A 12,737-nucleotide genomic window follows, 5' to 3' on the forward strand; every position below is an offset into this window, starting at 1 on the left:
TTGTATTTTAGGGTACCACATTAAATTGATTAGCCTTTCAAAATAATGGAACAGAAGATCCAATTGTTTTATTATTTAAAAGCACAAATTACAAAAACAAAACCAATAATTTATAAAGCTGTTTTTGTAGGCTAAGTACTTCGCTTCTATTTAATCCTCACAACATCCCTCTTGAGTTGATACTCACCGTATTTTACAGGGGAGTGGTGGGGCTTACAGAGATTAAGTCACTTGCCCATGTCATCAATGGCATTCAGCCTAAGCAGTCTGACTCTAGATCCATCACACTAAGCCTCATTTTGTGAAAGAGAAAACACACAACTGTTATTAAACACTTTAAAGTTTCAGTTCACTATCTCAGAAAATCATATCATCTGTCACATTTATGTCTGTATTTCAGATTTTATTGACACTGCAATTCTTTTTTAAATTTCTTTATAAATAAGTCACATATGGTTTCCCAGGGTGTCACAGTAGTAAAGAATCCACCTGCCAATTGAGGAGACTCAAGAGATATGGGTTCGATCCCTGGGTCGGGGAGATCCCCTAGAGTAGGAAATGGCAGCTCAACTCCAATGTTTTTGCCTGGAAAATTCCACAGACAGAGGAACCTGGTGTGCTACAGGCTATGGGTTGCAAAGAATGGGACACAACTGAGCATGCACACGTGCTAAACACATATACTTATTTATAAATTTGGTTTAGTAGTCATGTAAGAACTATAAGCATAAGAGTTTATACCTAGTTTTATATATTTGTGCATATTGAAGTAATTTTATAATAAAAATGGCTTAAGTCAACACTGGCAGTCCACAGTATTAAGTCATTAACACCCTCAACACATTAACACTGTTTACTTTAAATAAAATCCCTTAATAGCCTAAGAGACTGGACATATTTTGATGGACTGGGAGTGAATGCTCATAACACAAAGTGCTGTGTAGAAATGACTCTGCCACTGGTTATGAGGTACCAATACGGAGCAGGTTGGTATTTTCTTGTTTCAGCACTTTGAAGACCAGATTCTACTCTTCTCTGCCACTTCTGTGCTGAAAAGTCTGCTGCCAGTCTAAAAGCCACTTTATGTGTAATGGCTCTTTCCTCCCTCTGTTTTTGAGATATTCTCTATGGCATTCTCCATATTCACAGCTAGATGTGGATATAGTTTTCTTTATATGTATCCTAAATCTTTGGATGCACATCTTTCATCAAAACTGGAAAATTCTCAGTGAAAATCTCTCCGGATACCCTCAGTCCATGTTTCCATCCTGTTTCCCTTGTCTCTGGACCTCTTATTGATCTTACCATGTTACATTCTGGTTAATTTTTTCAGATTTATTTTTCTGTTTACCCAGATTCTCTCTTCAGATATGTCCATAATATTCAGCCCATCTGTAAGGATTTTTTTTTTTTTTAGTGGAAGGGAGAAATATATTTTATCATTTACATTTTTGAACTTTATTGAGATATAATGTATAGTGAAGCACATCATTTGAATTGTATAGTTAGGTGCTGATAAATGCATGCACACAGGGAACTACCACCGCAATCAAAGAACAAAGCATTTTCATCACCCCTAAGAGTTTCTTTGCTCCCCTTTGAGACATTTTCAACAATTATTTCTTCATATATATGTTTTTCTGGCCCCTTTTCTTCTCGTCCTTTGGAAGTCCAGTTTCACGTGTACTGAGCATTTGGACATTGTCCTCTTAGGTGTCAGGGCTTCTCCTCAGTTTTTCTCCACTCTTTATTCTCTGTGCTCTTTGCGTGTTTCTATTGCTGTGTCTTCAAGTTCACCAGTTCTTTGTTCTGCTGTCCACCCAATGTGGTTGAACTCATATAGTGAACTTAAAAAATTCAGTTTTTTACTTTTCACCTCTAGAATTTCCATTTGTTTTGTTTTAGTTTCTATTTCTCTGTTGAGGATTCCTAGCTGTTCATTCAATGTTATAGTCTAGTTTCCTTTAGTTATTTGAACATATTTATAGTTACTGCTTGTCTGTGTTTCCTAAGTCCAATATCTGGAACTGTTCAGAGTCTGTTTCTATTGGCTGCCCTTTCCCCTGAGTATAGAGCACACTTTTATATTTCTTTGAATGTTCATTTCTGGTTGCAAATTAGAACTTGCAGATAGTACATTATGGCAACTGTAGATTCTGTTGTATTTTTCTGTGTGTGTGTATGTGTATTTGGTTCTGGTAGGCAATTAACTTTCCTGCACTCCAACTGCAAACTTTGTCACCCTTCTGATATGAAGCAACTAGAATCTCTGTTCTTACAGCTTCCCACTGCTACTTTTTTTCCTGATCCTTTGAGACTTTTTTCCTTGTTTCTGTTTAATTTGTTGGTCATTCTTTTTTGATTTTCTTCTCAGGATTCCAGTTGTCCTAATATCTAGCTGTTTGGCTGATTTGGGGGCTCTGTTCCAGATCTTTCAAGCCTATAAGTTCCAACTTTCTGACACTTGTGCACAGTTGGAAAGTTTACTCAGTTTTTAAAAAAAGGCAGCAGACTTACAGATAGGGCTGCACACAGCTGTCGTTAAGGAGCAGATTTGTCTCTGGCTCCTGCCCACTTTTTCACCAGGCCTTAGTACCTCCTCCTGCACATGCATAGTTGAGTGCCTGGCCTGGGATTTGGGCAGAGTTTGTACTCAAAGTTGTATACTCCTGTGGGTTTTTTGGTTGGTGTTTTATTTTTTAAATTTTTTTTGCTGCCAGTGTTTTTCCTCTAGACTTCTAGCTACTTTTTCAGCCTTGAACTTTGATCTCTGGCACCTTTGCTAGTAAGGGTGTGATTTTCCACTGCTATTTTTTTTTTTTTTTAACAGTTAAAGCTGTAAGAGTTGGGCATTACCTCCAGCCAGGAAGACATAAACTCTCAATTCTTACCCTTTCCTGTGGCAGTTTTTGGAGAGTAAATCCTCCTTCTTTCAGACTCTCTCCAAGGTCTTGAAATGGTTGCTCTTTAAAAAAACAAAAACAACAAACTTCTTTAAAATTGTGTTTTTATCATTGTTATCTGTAAGAGGGTTTCATGATCATTTTAGTCCTCTTACATTCCTGGAAATAGTCCACCCATTTGGTTCCTTTCTGAATTAAATCTGCCTAAGGGTCTATAGAAGTCTTTTTATTTCTCCCATTATAAGTCCCTTTTGAAAAAAAATTTTTTTGAAAACGATTTTAACTATATTTATTTTATGGTCTACACACAATTAATATCTAATAGTATTTCCAGCGTCTGTAGTTCTTGGGTGTTGAGCAGTGCTGCTGACAAGTTGTTGTGTCTATTGTCTCTTTCTCATTCAACTTTTTATTAAGTAGTTTTTGGATCATGAACCAATGATCTGGAGTGCATTAAACATGGAAAAATACTACATCCTGATTTTAGGGTTTGAATCTGCAAAGAGATTTTTGTTAGTTTTTTCCTGGTGTCCAGAGAATATTATGGACCATTGTTTTATTAATTTTTATGGCTAGGGGCTCTTAGAGATCAATCATGTAGTAAAAATTTGAGTCTAAATCTACTTGAGCACAGGCTCATGATAATAAATTCTTAGAGGGAAACTCTTCTGTCTCATAATACAGAGCTAGGGAAAGCCATATCCATAGCCCAGTGGATAGACTTTTCTTGATCCATTTCTTCACTGACAATATGGCTCTTCAATACTTCTGGTGAGCAGTAGTCTTGATAACAGTTTCTTGCCTACCTCCCACTCAAGAGTGTACCCACTTCTCTATAGAAGCTTTAAAGACTTTATCTACTTGATTACCAGAGGGATCAGATGATTCTCTAGCACTGCCAATTCCTACTTACTTCTCTGATATTTCATTTTCTTATTTGATTTGACTTTCTATTCTGGGAAGTTTGGAACAGAAAAGTATAGAGAAGACTGTAATAAAGACCTGTATACTCATCACATATTTTTATTAGTTAACATTTTGCCATATTTGCTTTGTTTGTGTTTGCTGAACCATTGTGAAGTAAATTATATATTACATTATTAACATTTTACTCCTAAATGCTTTAGCATGCAGGCTTTCCAGGTGGCTCAGTGGTAAAGAATCCACCTGCCAGTGCAGAAGATGGAGGAGACACGGGTTCAATCCCTGGGTTGGGAAGATCCTCTTCCAAGGACATCGCAACCCACTCCAGTATTCTTTTTTGGATAATCCCATGGACAGAGGGCCTGGTAGGCTATAGTCCATGGGATTACAAAGAATCAGACTGAGTGACTGAGCACACACAGACGCATACACTTCAGTACACATCTACAAAAATTAGGCTTTTCTGTACACAATCATATTGCTATTTTCATGTTTAACAAACTGTATTAATTAGAAGTCTCCGAGGAGATAGAACTGTGAGAGAGGGAGAGAGAGAATGTGTGTTTGTGGCTGGAGTGGAGGGTTGGGGCGCAGAGAGAAAAAGAACTGAGTAAATGGGAAGAAGAAAATTAAGAAGTTTTACCAGACAGTTTCTTAGAACAAAAAGTCATGTATTTCTAGACTAAAATGGCCCACCATAAACTCAGCACAGTGAATAAAAAGGTCCCACACCAAGGCACATTATTATAACCTTTCAAACACTGGAGGTGTTTGAAAGAAGATGTTGAAAACTTCCAGAGATGAAAAGAGGTGATACTCAATTGATCAGGAATCAGAATGGCATCACACTCTTCCCATAAGCACTATACACTTGGGGGAAAAAAGAACAGCCTTCATGTTTCTGAGTGAGAATAATTTCTAAGGCTTTCTTACTCAGCCAGACTGTCAACCAAGTGTAAGGTTACAATGAAGACATTTTCAGACACAAAGGACTTTTAAAGTAACTTTTTGTGTAACAAGTTGTAAGAAAGTTGCTGGAGGAAGTATTTCAGTCCTTCATTCACTCAGTAGTGTCTGACTCTTTATGACCCCATGAATTGCAGCATGCCAGACCTCCCTGTCCATCACCAACTCCCAGAGTTCACCCAAACTCTTGTCCATCAAGTTGGTGATGCCATCCAGCCATCTCATCCTCTGTCGTTCCCTTCTCCTCCTGTCCCCAACCTCTCCCAGCATCAGGGTCTTTTCCAATGAGTCAACTCTTTGCACGAGGTTTACCAAAGTATTGGAGTTTCAGCTTCAACATCAGTCCTTCCAAAGAACACCCAGGACTGATCTCCTTTAGAATGGACTGATTGGATCTCCTTGCAGTCTCAAGAGTCTTCTCCAACACCACAGTTCAAGAGCATCAATTCTTCGGCGCTCAGCTTTCTTCACAGTCCGACTCTCACATCCATACATGACCACTGGAAAAACCATAGCCTTGACTAGATGGACCTTTGTTGGCAAAGTAATATCTCTGCTTTTTAACATGCTGTGTAGGTTGGTCATAACTTTCCTTCCAAGGAGTAAGCGTCTTTACAATTGTGGGGCTAACTAAAAAAAGAGGATTGTATGAGATCCTGGAATTGCATAGCTAAAACAGGAGAGAGGCACAAGAGATCCTAGGAAAATATGGAGGAAGTCACAGGGTGATTGCCCCATGGGCTCCAGAGATGACATCTCAATGAAAATTGAACTGATAAACAATGTGGTTGATTGTACTGAGAGTCTTTTTAGAGCTTTGTCAGAAATTTTGGGGTTGAATTATGATGAAAAAGTTGAAAATGAAAGAAATGAAAAAACAGATACATAAGAAAAGACAAGCAGTCATCCATGGCTTATCTGTAACAGTTCGTAGTTTACAAGTATAAACATTGAATCTTGCACTAATCAGTGATGCCGTGTGACTGTGGAAGGTCACTGGGATGGGGTGGAGGCTATGACATAGCTGGCTGGAGGGTACAGAAAAAAGCTAAATCCTTACCTTCCACAGAATGAAAGCAACAGATACTATTTAATATTGAAGAAAAAGCAAGAAATGAAGCGTCAGCATTTTGTTTAGAAAAATGAAGCATCAGAAATATTTAAAGTGAAAGTGGCTCAGTCGTGTCCAACTCTTTGTGACCCCATGGGATTCTCCAGGCCAAAATACTGGAGTGGGTAGCCTTTACCTTTTCCAGGGGATCTTCCCACCCCAGGGATCAAATCTAGGTCTCCCACATTGCAGATGGATTCTTTGCCAGCTGAGCCACAAGAGAAGCCCAAGAATATGGGGTGGGTAGCCAGACATCCTGGAATGTGAAGTCAAGTGGGCCTTAGAAAGAATCACTATGAACAAAGCTAGTGGAGGCGATGGAATTCCAGTTGAGCTATTTCAAATCTGAAAGATGATGCTGTGAAAGTGCTGCACTCAATATGCCAGCAAATTTGGAAAACTCAGCAGTGGCCACAGGACTGGAAAAGGTCAGTTTTCATTCCAATCCCAAAGAAAGGCAATGCCAAAGAATGCTCAAGCTACCGCACAGTTGCACTCATCTCACACGCTAGTAAAGTAATGGTCAAAATTCTCCAAGCCAGGCTTCAGCAATATGTGACCCGTAAACCTCCTGATGTTCAAGCTGGTTTTAGAAAAGGCAGAGGAACCAGAGATCAAATTGCCAACATCCGCTGGATCATCGAAAAAGCAAGAGAGTTCCAGAAAAACATCTATTTCTGCTTTATTGACTATGCCAAAGCCTTTGACTGTGTGGATCACAATAAACTGTGGATAACTCTGAAAGAGATGGGAATACCAGACCACCTAATCTGCCTCTTGAGAAATTTGTATGCAGATCAGGAAGCAACAGAACTGGACATGGAACAACAGACTGGTGCCATAGAGGAAAAGGAGTTCGTCAAGGCTGTATATTGTCACCCTGCTTATTTAACTTATATGCAGAGTACATCATGAGAAACGCTGGACTGGAAGAAGCACAAGCTGGAATCAAGATTTCCGGGAGAAATATCAAAAACCTCAGATATGCAGATGACACCACCCTTATGGCAGAAAGTGAAGAGGAACTCAAAAGCCTCTTGATGAAAGTGAAAGTGGACAGTGAAAAAGTTGGCTTAAAACTCAACATTCAGAAAACGAAGATCATGGCATCCAGTCCCATCACTTCCTGGGAAATAGATGGGGAAACAGTGGAAACAGTGTCAGACTTTATTTTTCTGGGCTCCAAAATCACTGCAAATGGTGACTGCAGCCATGAAATTAAAGACGCTTACTCCTTGGAAGGAAAGTTATGACCAACCTAGATAGCATATTGAAAAGCAGAGACATTACTTTGCCAACAAAGGTCCGTCTAGTCAAGGCTATGGTTTTTCCTGTGGTCATGTATGGATGTGAGAGTTGGACTCTGAAGAAGGATGAATGCCGAAGAATTGATGCTTTTGAACTGTGGTGTTGGAGAAGACTCTTGAGAGTCTCTTGGACTGCAAGGAGATCCAACCAGTCCATTCTGAAGGAGATCAGTCCTGGGATTTCTTTGGAAGGAATGATGCTAAAGCTGAAACTCCAGTACTTTGGCCACCTCATGTGAAGAGTTGACTCATTGGAAAAGACTCTGATGCTGGGAGGGATTGGGGGCAGGAGGAGAAGGGGATGACAGAGAATGCGATGGCTGGATGGCATCCCTGACTCAATGGACGTGAGTCTGGGTGAACTCCGGGAGTTGGTGATGGACAGGGAGGCCTGGCGTGCTGCGATTCATGGGGTCGCAAAGAGTTGGACATGACTGAGCGACTGAACTGAACTGAACTGAGCCTATTCCTTCTCCAACAGATCTTCCCAACCCAGGAATCACACCAGGGTCTCCTGCATTGCAGGCAGATTCTTTACCAACTGAGCTGCGATGAAAGTGCTTGCCTCTGGGAAGCAGGAACCAGGAGTACAGTGGGAAGAGGGAGAACTGTTTTTTGTTAACATCTTGTAGTGTTACATGATTTTTAAAACTATGTACCTGTGTTAGTTTGATTTTTTTAAATACTGTTTAAATCAAAATTAATCACTTTCAGAATTTTAAATACTCTTTGTAACTACCCGTGACACATTTCATGATGCATTGTAACACTGTCATGTTGGTAAAGGTCTGAGTGATACTAACTTTTTTCAAGGGCAAGGTGTTCCAACTCTTAAATTTGCATTGTTCAGTGGAGTGCCATTAGCCATGCATGGCTGTTTAAATTAAAATTAAATTTAAGCTTCAATTCTTCAGTTGCACTGGTAACGTCTCCCAATGCTCTGTAGCCACATATCAGTTTAGTTCAGTTGCTCAGTCATGTCTGACTCTTTGCAACCCATGGACTGCAGCACGCCAGGCTTCCCTGTCCATCACCAACTCCTGAAGCTTGCTCAGACTCATGTCTATCAAGTTGGTGATGCCATCCAACCATCTCATCCTCTGTTGTCCCCCTCTTACATGGCTAGCGGCTAACATACTGGACAGCACTGCACTGTCCTAAATCATTCTTGAATCCCCCTCTTCCCAGCTCATTGCCATTATCTCTAGGCAGTATACCGTGGAGATTGAAGGTGTGGGCTTTGGAGTCAGACTGCATTAGCTCATATCTTACTAGCTGTTTGACTTTGAACATATCACATAACCTCTTAGTGTTTCAGTGTCCCCATCTATAAAGTGGGGACACTAACAGCATTATCACGTTCTAGGGGTTGCAAGGCAAGACTGTGATAGTGCGTTTAAATGAGATGCTTAGTAGCATGCCTGGCCCACAGTAAGCACTCATAGGTTTATCCGCTGTAACTACTGTCATCTTCATGCCTTGCTGCGTATCCCTTCAGCCACTTCTGAGCTCACATGCGGTCCTGGTGGACAGTCCCCTTTCAAGCTGACAACTTCTCACCTCAAGGCCTGCCTCCCTCTTTTTCTCTGCCTGAGAACTTCCCTGGGTGTTATGTGACTTTGCTCAGGTGAAGGCAGAGAAGCCCAGAAATGCTGGGATTATACCTCTAGTGGAAGCTCACAACCAGAGAAGGAAAGTACCCACTTTCTTTATTGGGGCAATTCTGAGGTGTCTTCTCCGTAATCCTTGAGAGGCTCCCAGGGAAACCGAGCCCCCCACCCCCACCCTCTATTCCACAGCAGATGTGATCAGTGATGCGCCTTTGTTGACCTTCCTCCCCTTCCTCTTTTACTTTCCTTCCCTTACTTGTGCTTCTTGGGATCTGCTCCCAACCTTGGTGGAATCCACACTAAGACAGTCGATCTTCAGCACTACCACCACCACCATCAATTCTGGTTCTCATTATCTCAAGGCCAAGCTCTTGTAGTAGCTTCCTGGCTTGTGTTCCCATCTTCTCTTCTGTATTATAACCAGAGCTATCTCAGTTTAAATGTAGAGTTATGCCTTACCTGCTTAAAGACTCTAATGCTTCCTTCTTGCCCACAGGTGGAGACTGAGCTTAGTCCTGCAATAAAGAACTTTAACAAATTCCTTAGAGCCTACCTTACCAGCCTTACCTCTTGTTAGTGTTGCTGTACACCATCCTTTAAACATACCATTCTCCTTTGCACATCTGTGTCTGAACACATGCTGTCTTCTCTGATTGGAGTAATAATAATTGCAGTGCACAGCTGTTAACCACCTACTCTGTACCAAGCAGAGCCCTATGTAGTCTGCACAGATGAGTTCTTTAATCCTTAACTTTATGAAGAAGGTTTTTATGTTCTCCTTGTATTAGGGATGTAGAAACCCAGGCTTAGGGAAGTCCCATTCTTAATAACAGAGTTTGGTAATACCAAGCTGATATCCTGTATTTGGCAGGAAAGTGGCATGACACAGGCCTAGTTTACTTAGAGGAAATCAACTTTACTTGCCCAGGAGAGAGAGATTTGGGGGTGGGGAGAGAGACAGAAGGAGAAAGATGAATCGTGTGGGCGATCTGCCTGCCTGTCTTCTCCATGCGTGTGTGCTCCCAGGGGAGAAAGGGTGGCATGGCTCTGCTGTTACACACATTGTCCTGGGGGTGCCTTGCCAGTGAGTGTGACGAGAGTGCTTGCTTACTTGCAACATTCCTCTGACATAGCTGCCTGAACCCTTCCCAAAGACTTCCGAGAGATGGTATATCCATCTCCCTGCACGCTTTTCAGGGTTGCCTTTGACTCTGTGACTTGTTACAGGCTGACTCTCCACTGCCTGATCCAAGGACGAGGTGAGACTCCATGGTCTTGCTTTCCTTTCCCACTTTGCCACCTGGTAGACACCTGCTCCTCTCTTCCACAGCACCTCCTCTGGTAAGCTTTCTCCATCTCCTTTGGGAAGAGCCTTTCCTCCCACCCAGGCCTCTGTGGCCCCCTGTACATGTTTCTTTCAGTGCTGTCCCACGTGACCTTCTAATGATTTGTTTCTATACCACGTTCCCCAGCCAGGCAGTAGCTTCCTCACTGGACCCCCTCCTCTTTCCTTTCTCCAGTATCTGCTACGGTCCCCTCTCCATAGCAGTGAGAACTATCTTGGTTGTCAGCAAGGCAGGTCTCCATGCCTTCTAGAGAAAGGAGGGAGATCAATTCTGAATGGTTATTGTAATCAGTCATGTTCTTACAGAATCTGGAGACCGAAAATAATCTATTCTGTCTCTTTTCTCTTTCTCTTTGGTTTCTATTTTCTTTCTGTGGGGTTGCTATTGATCATAGGTCTTTAAGAAGCCAGTTACTGCAGGGTAATGTGGCCCATCGAATTTTCCTTGTTAGATCCATGAAAACATGTTTTTGTTATCTATCTTCATACCCAAATTAAAACATCTCCGTCAGACAGCCAACCTCCCCCCAACCCTGAGACTGGCACCATCCCTGAAGAGTTTCCAAGTTATCATTCTGTTTTTCTATCTTGTGAAGGATGTGGTTTTTGGTTGTGTGATTCTTTTTAAGCTGCTTCATTTGTTTTTTGGACTGATTAATAGCATAGCTACCCAAACTTGGACAGAAACGTCAAATTCAGAATCTCTGGAAGCAACAGCACCAAGATGCTAATTAGTTCATGTTTTCCATATGAATGAGACTCAAATACACAATCACTGCTTCCTTGTTTTATCTCTCACCCTTGACTGTGCTGGCAAACCTTGCTTTTCCTTTTAGCTAAAAGAGGATTTATTGGGAACAAAAATCCTTTTCCTGTACTTCACCTGCTGGATGGAATGAATAAAAGCCTCAGGGGAAGATCTAAATATTTGACAAATATAACCTCAACCCCCAAAGTTTTAAATCTGGAATACATTTTACAGTCTAAATTTGAACCCAGGCCAGGGACATGCATGCTGATACTGATTATTTGTGTTCTTTGGCAGAGGGTCTAGAGAAGTGATTTAATTCAATTGTGTGGGAAAGGGAAGGGGGAGAGAGAATGATCATGTAAACGCAGTGTCCACTTGGTTATCTATACGTGCTGGACAGTGGAATCCACCTGACTTGCCTCTTCCATCACTGGCCTCTGTCTTGCTGGCTGGCCTCAGTTTGCACCATGCTCCCCATCCCATGCTCTCCACTCTTGAGCTTCACTGGCACTGTTCTCCCATCTGCCACAGGGCCTTGGCACATGCTACTGCCCCTGTCTGGAATGTTCTTCACAGCCCACACTCCACCTCTTTACCTAGTCAGGTCTTACTCTTCTTGCACATAACAGCTTCACTTTCTCAGGGAAGTCCCTAAGATATTTATGAGTGAGATAAATCCTCCATTATGTATTTTGAGGACACTGAATACTTCTCCCTTGTAAGCACCTGTCACACTCGGAGTTTTATGTTCTCCTGTATGGTCCTTTGTGTAAATTGTTTCCTAGGGTGTGGCATTTCTATATGGGGAAAATGATATGCAAGCGTTTGTGTTTTTTCCTTTAAAGTTCTGTGTTTAATAGATGTTAGAAAAAATTCTATATAGTAGTAGCTTGTTCCTTTGTGAGTATTTCTGCTTACAGTAGGCCTAAAATAGATAAAACTGTGAATCCACCTTTCATAAGCCATATGAATAAGAAGTACCATGATCAGGCATTGGGCATATAGGCAGAAATTTTGGAAGCAGCATGCAAATAACTGAAATTTGGAAAACAGTCTGTTCATATGTTTCCTGTCGCTAGAACGTGGGCTGCAGAAGAGAGTCTCATTGTGCACCATTGTACCCACTAGGCCTGGTGCATATTTTGGCCTTCATAAATATTTGTAGAAAGCCTGTTACATGACTAGATGAACAATTTAATGACTCAATGTGTGCCCCTCCCAGGCACATCAGGGAGCCATAGGTCAGATGACTAGAAAGAAGGCCAAGATTTATCTTGAGGATCATCCATATGGATGCACACAGTAGAGACAGATTGGGACTTTGTATACTTAGAACATTCAGCTTGGGATGCCGAAAGATTGTGGAGGGTCTCGGGGATGTAGGAGACCTCTGCAGTTATCCTGCTCAGAGTGGTGCTTCTAGCATCCTGGGCAGGTACAGTCACAGACAAGCTTCCCTGATAACAGACTCTGTGATGCAAATTAGCATGCAGGAAGTTTGTTAGGATCTTGGGATGAACACCTGTGGGAGGAGAGGAAGCAGGACAGGGCAGAAGGAGAAGTTGAGGCCATCTCAGCATAGAGACCTCAGCTGACTTTATGAGAAGGTCTGAAGCTGAAATGATCTTTCAGAGCTGCCTAGACCTGGCAGCTTCACAGACTGCCTCAGAGGGACATGCTCTTGAGCAAGGCACTTTAGGCCACCCATCTGCAGGTAATACTCTCAGCAGCTGGAGGATCATTTCTGAAGGGAGACCTGAGGGATGCCTCACAGAGTGAACCATAGACGGCCATCTAGAATCCATGCGAAAATTTCCAGG

At 41.8% G+C, this 12,737-nt stretch overlaps 1 protein-coding gene across 4 annotated transcripts in view; it reads left to right on the forward strand.

Annotated features, from left to right (window-relative positions):
• Nucleotides 1-12,737, forward strand: part of LOC129634267 (uncharacterized) — a 296,914-nt gene that overhangs the window by 248,999 nt on the left and 35,178 nt on the right. For 2 of the 4 annotated variants that reach the window (XR_008705598.1, XM_055556387.1), the window contains one exon: nt 7,693-8,113. The exons of the other annotated variants lie outside the window; for them this stretch is intronic. Coding sequence is in view for 1 of the 2 variants with exons in the window: in XM_055556387.1 (XP_055412362.1) it covers nt 7,693-7,756 (64 nt within the window). In the remaining variant the exon portion in view is untranslated. Of the gene's footprint in view, nt 1-7,692; nt 8,114-12,737 lie in introns of those variants that run through there. 4 annotated transcript variants of the gene reach the window in all.

Source organism: Bubalus kerabau, chromosome 1 (assembly GCF_029407905.1).
Source record: "Bubalus kerabau isolate K-KA32 ecotype Philippines breed swamp buffalo chromosome 1, PCC_UOA_SB_1v2, whole genome shotgun sequence".
In the NCBI taxonomy this organism is placed as follows: domain Eukaryota; kingdom Metazoa; phylum Chordata; class Mammalia; order Artiodactyla; family Bovidae; genus Bubalus; species Bubalus kerabau.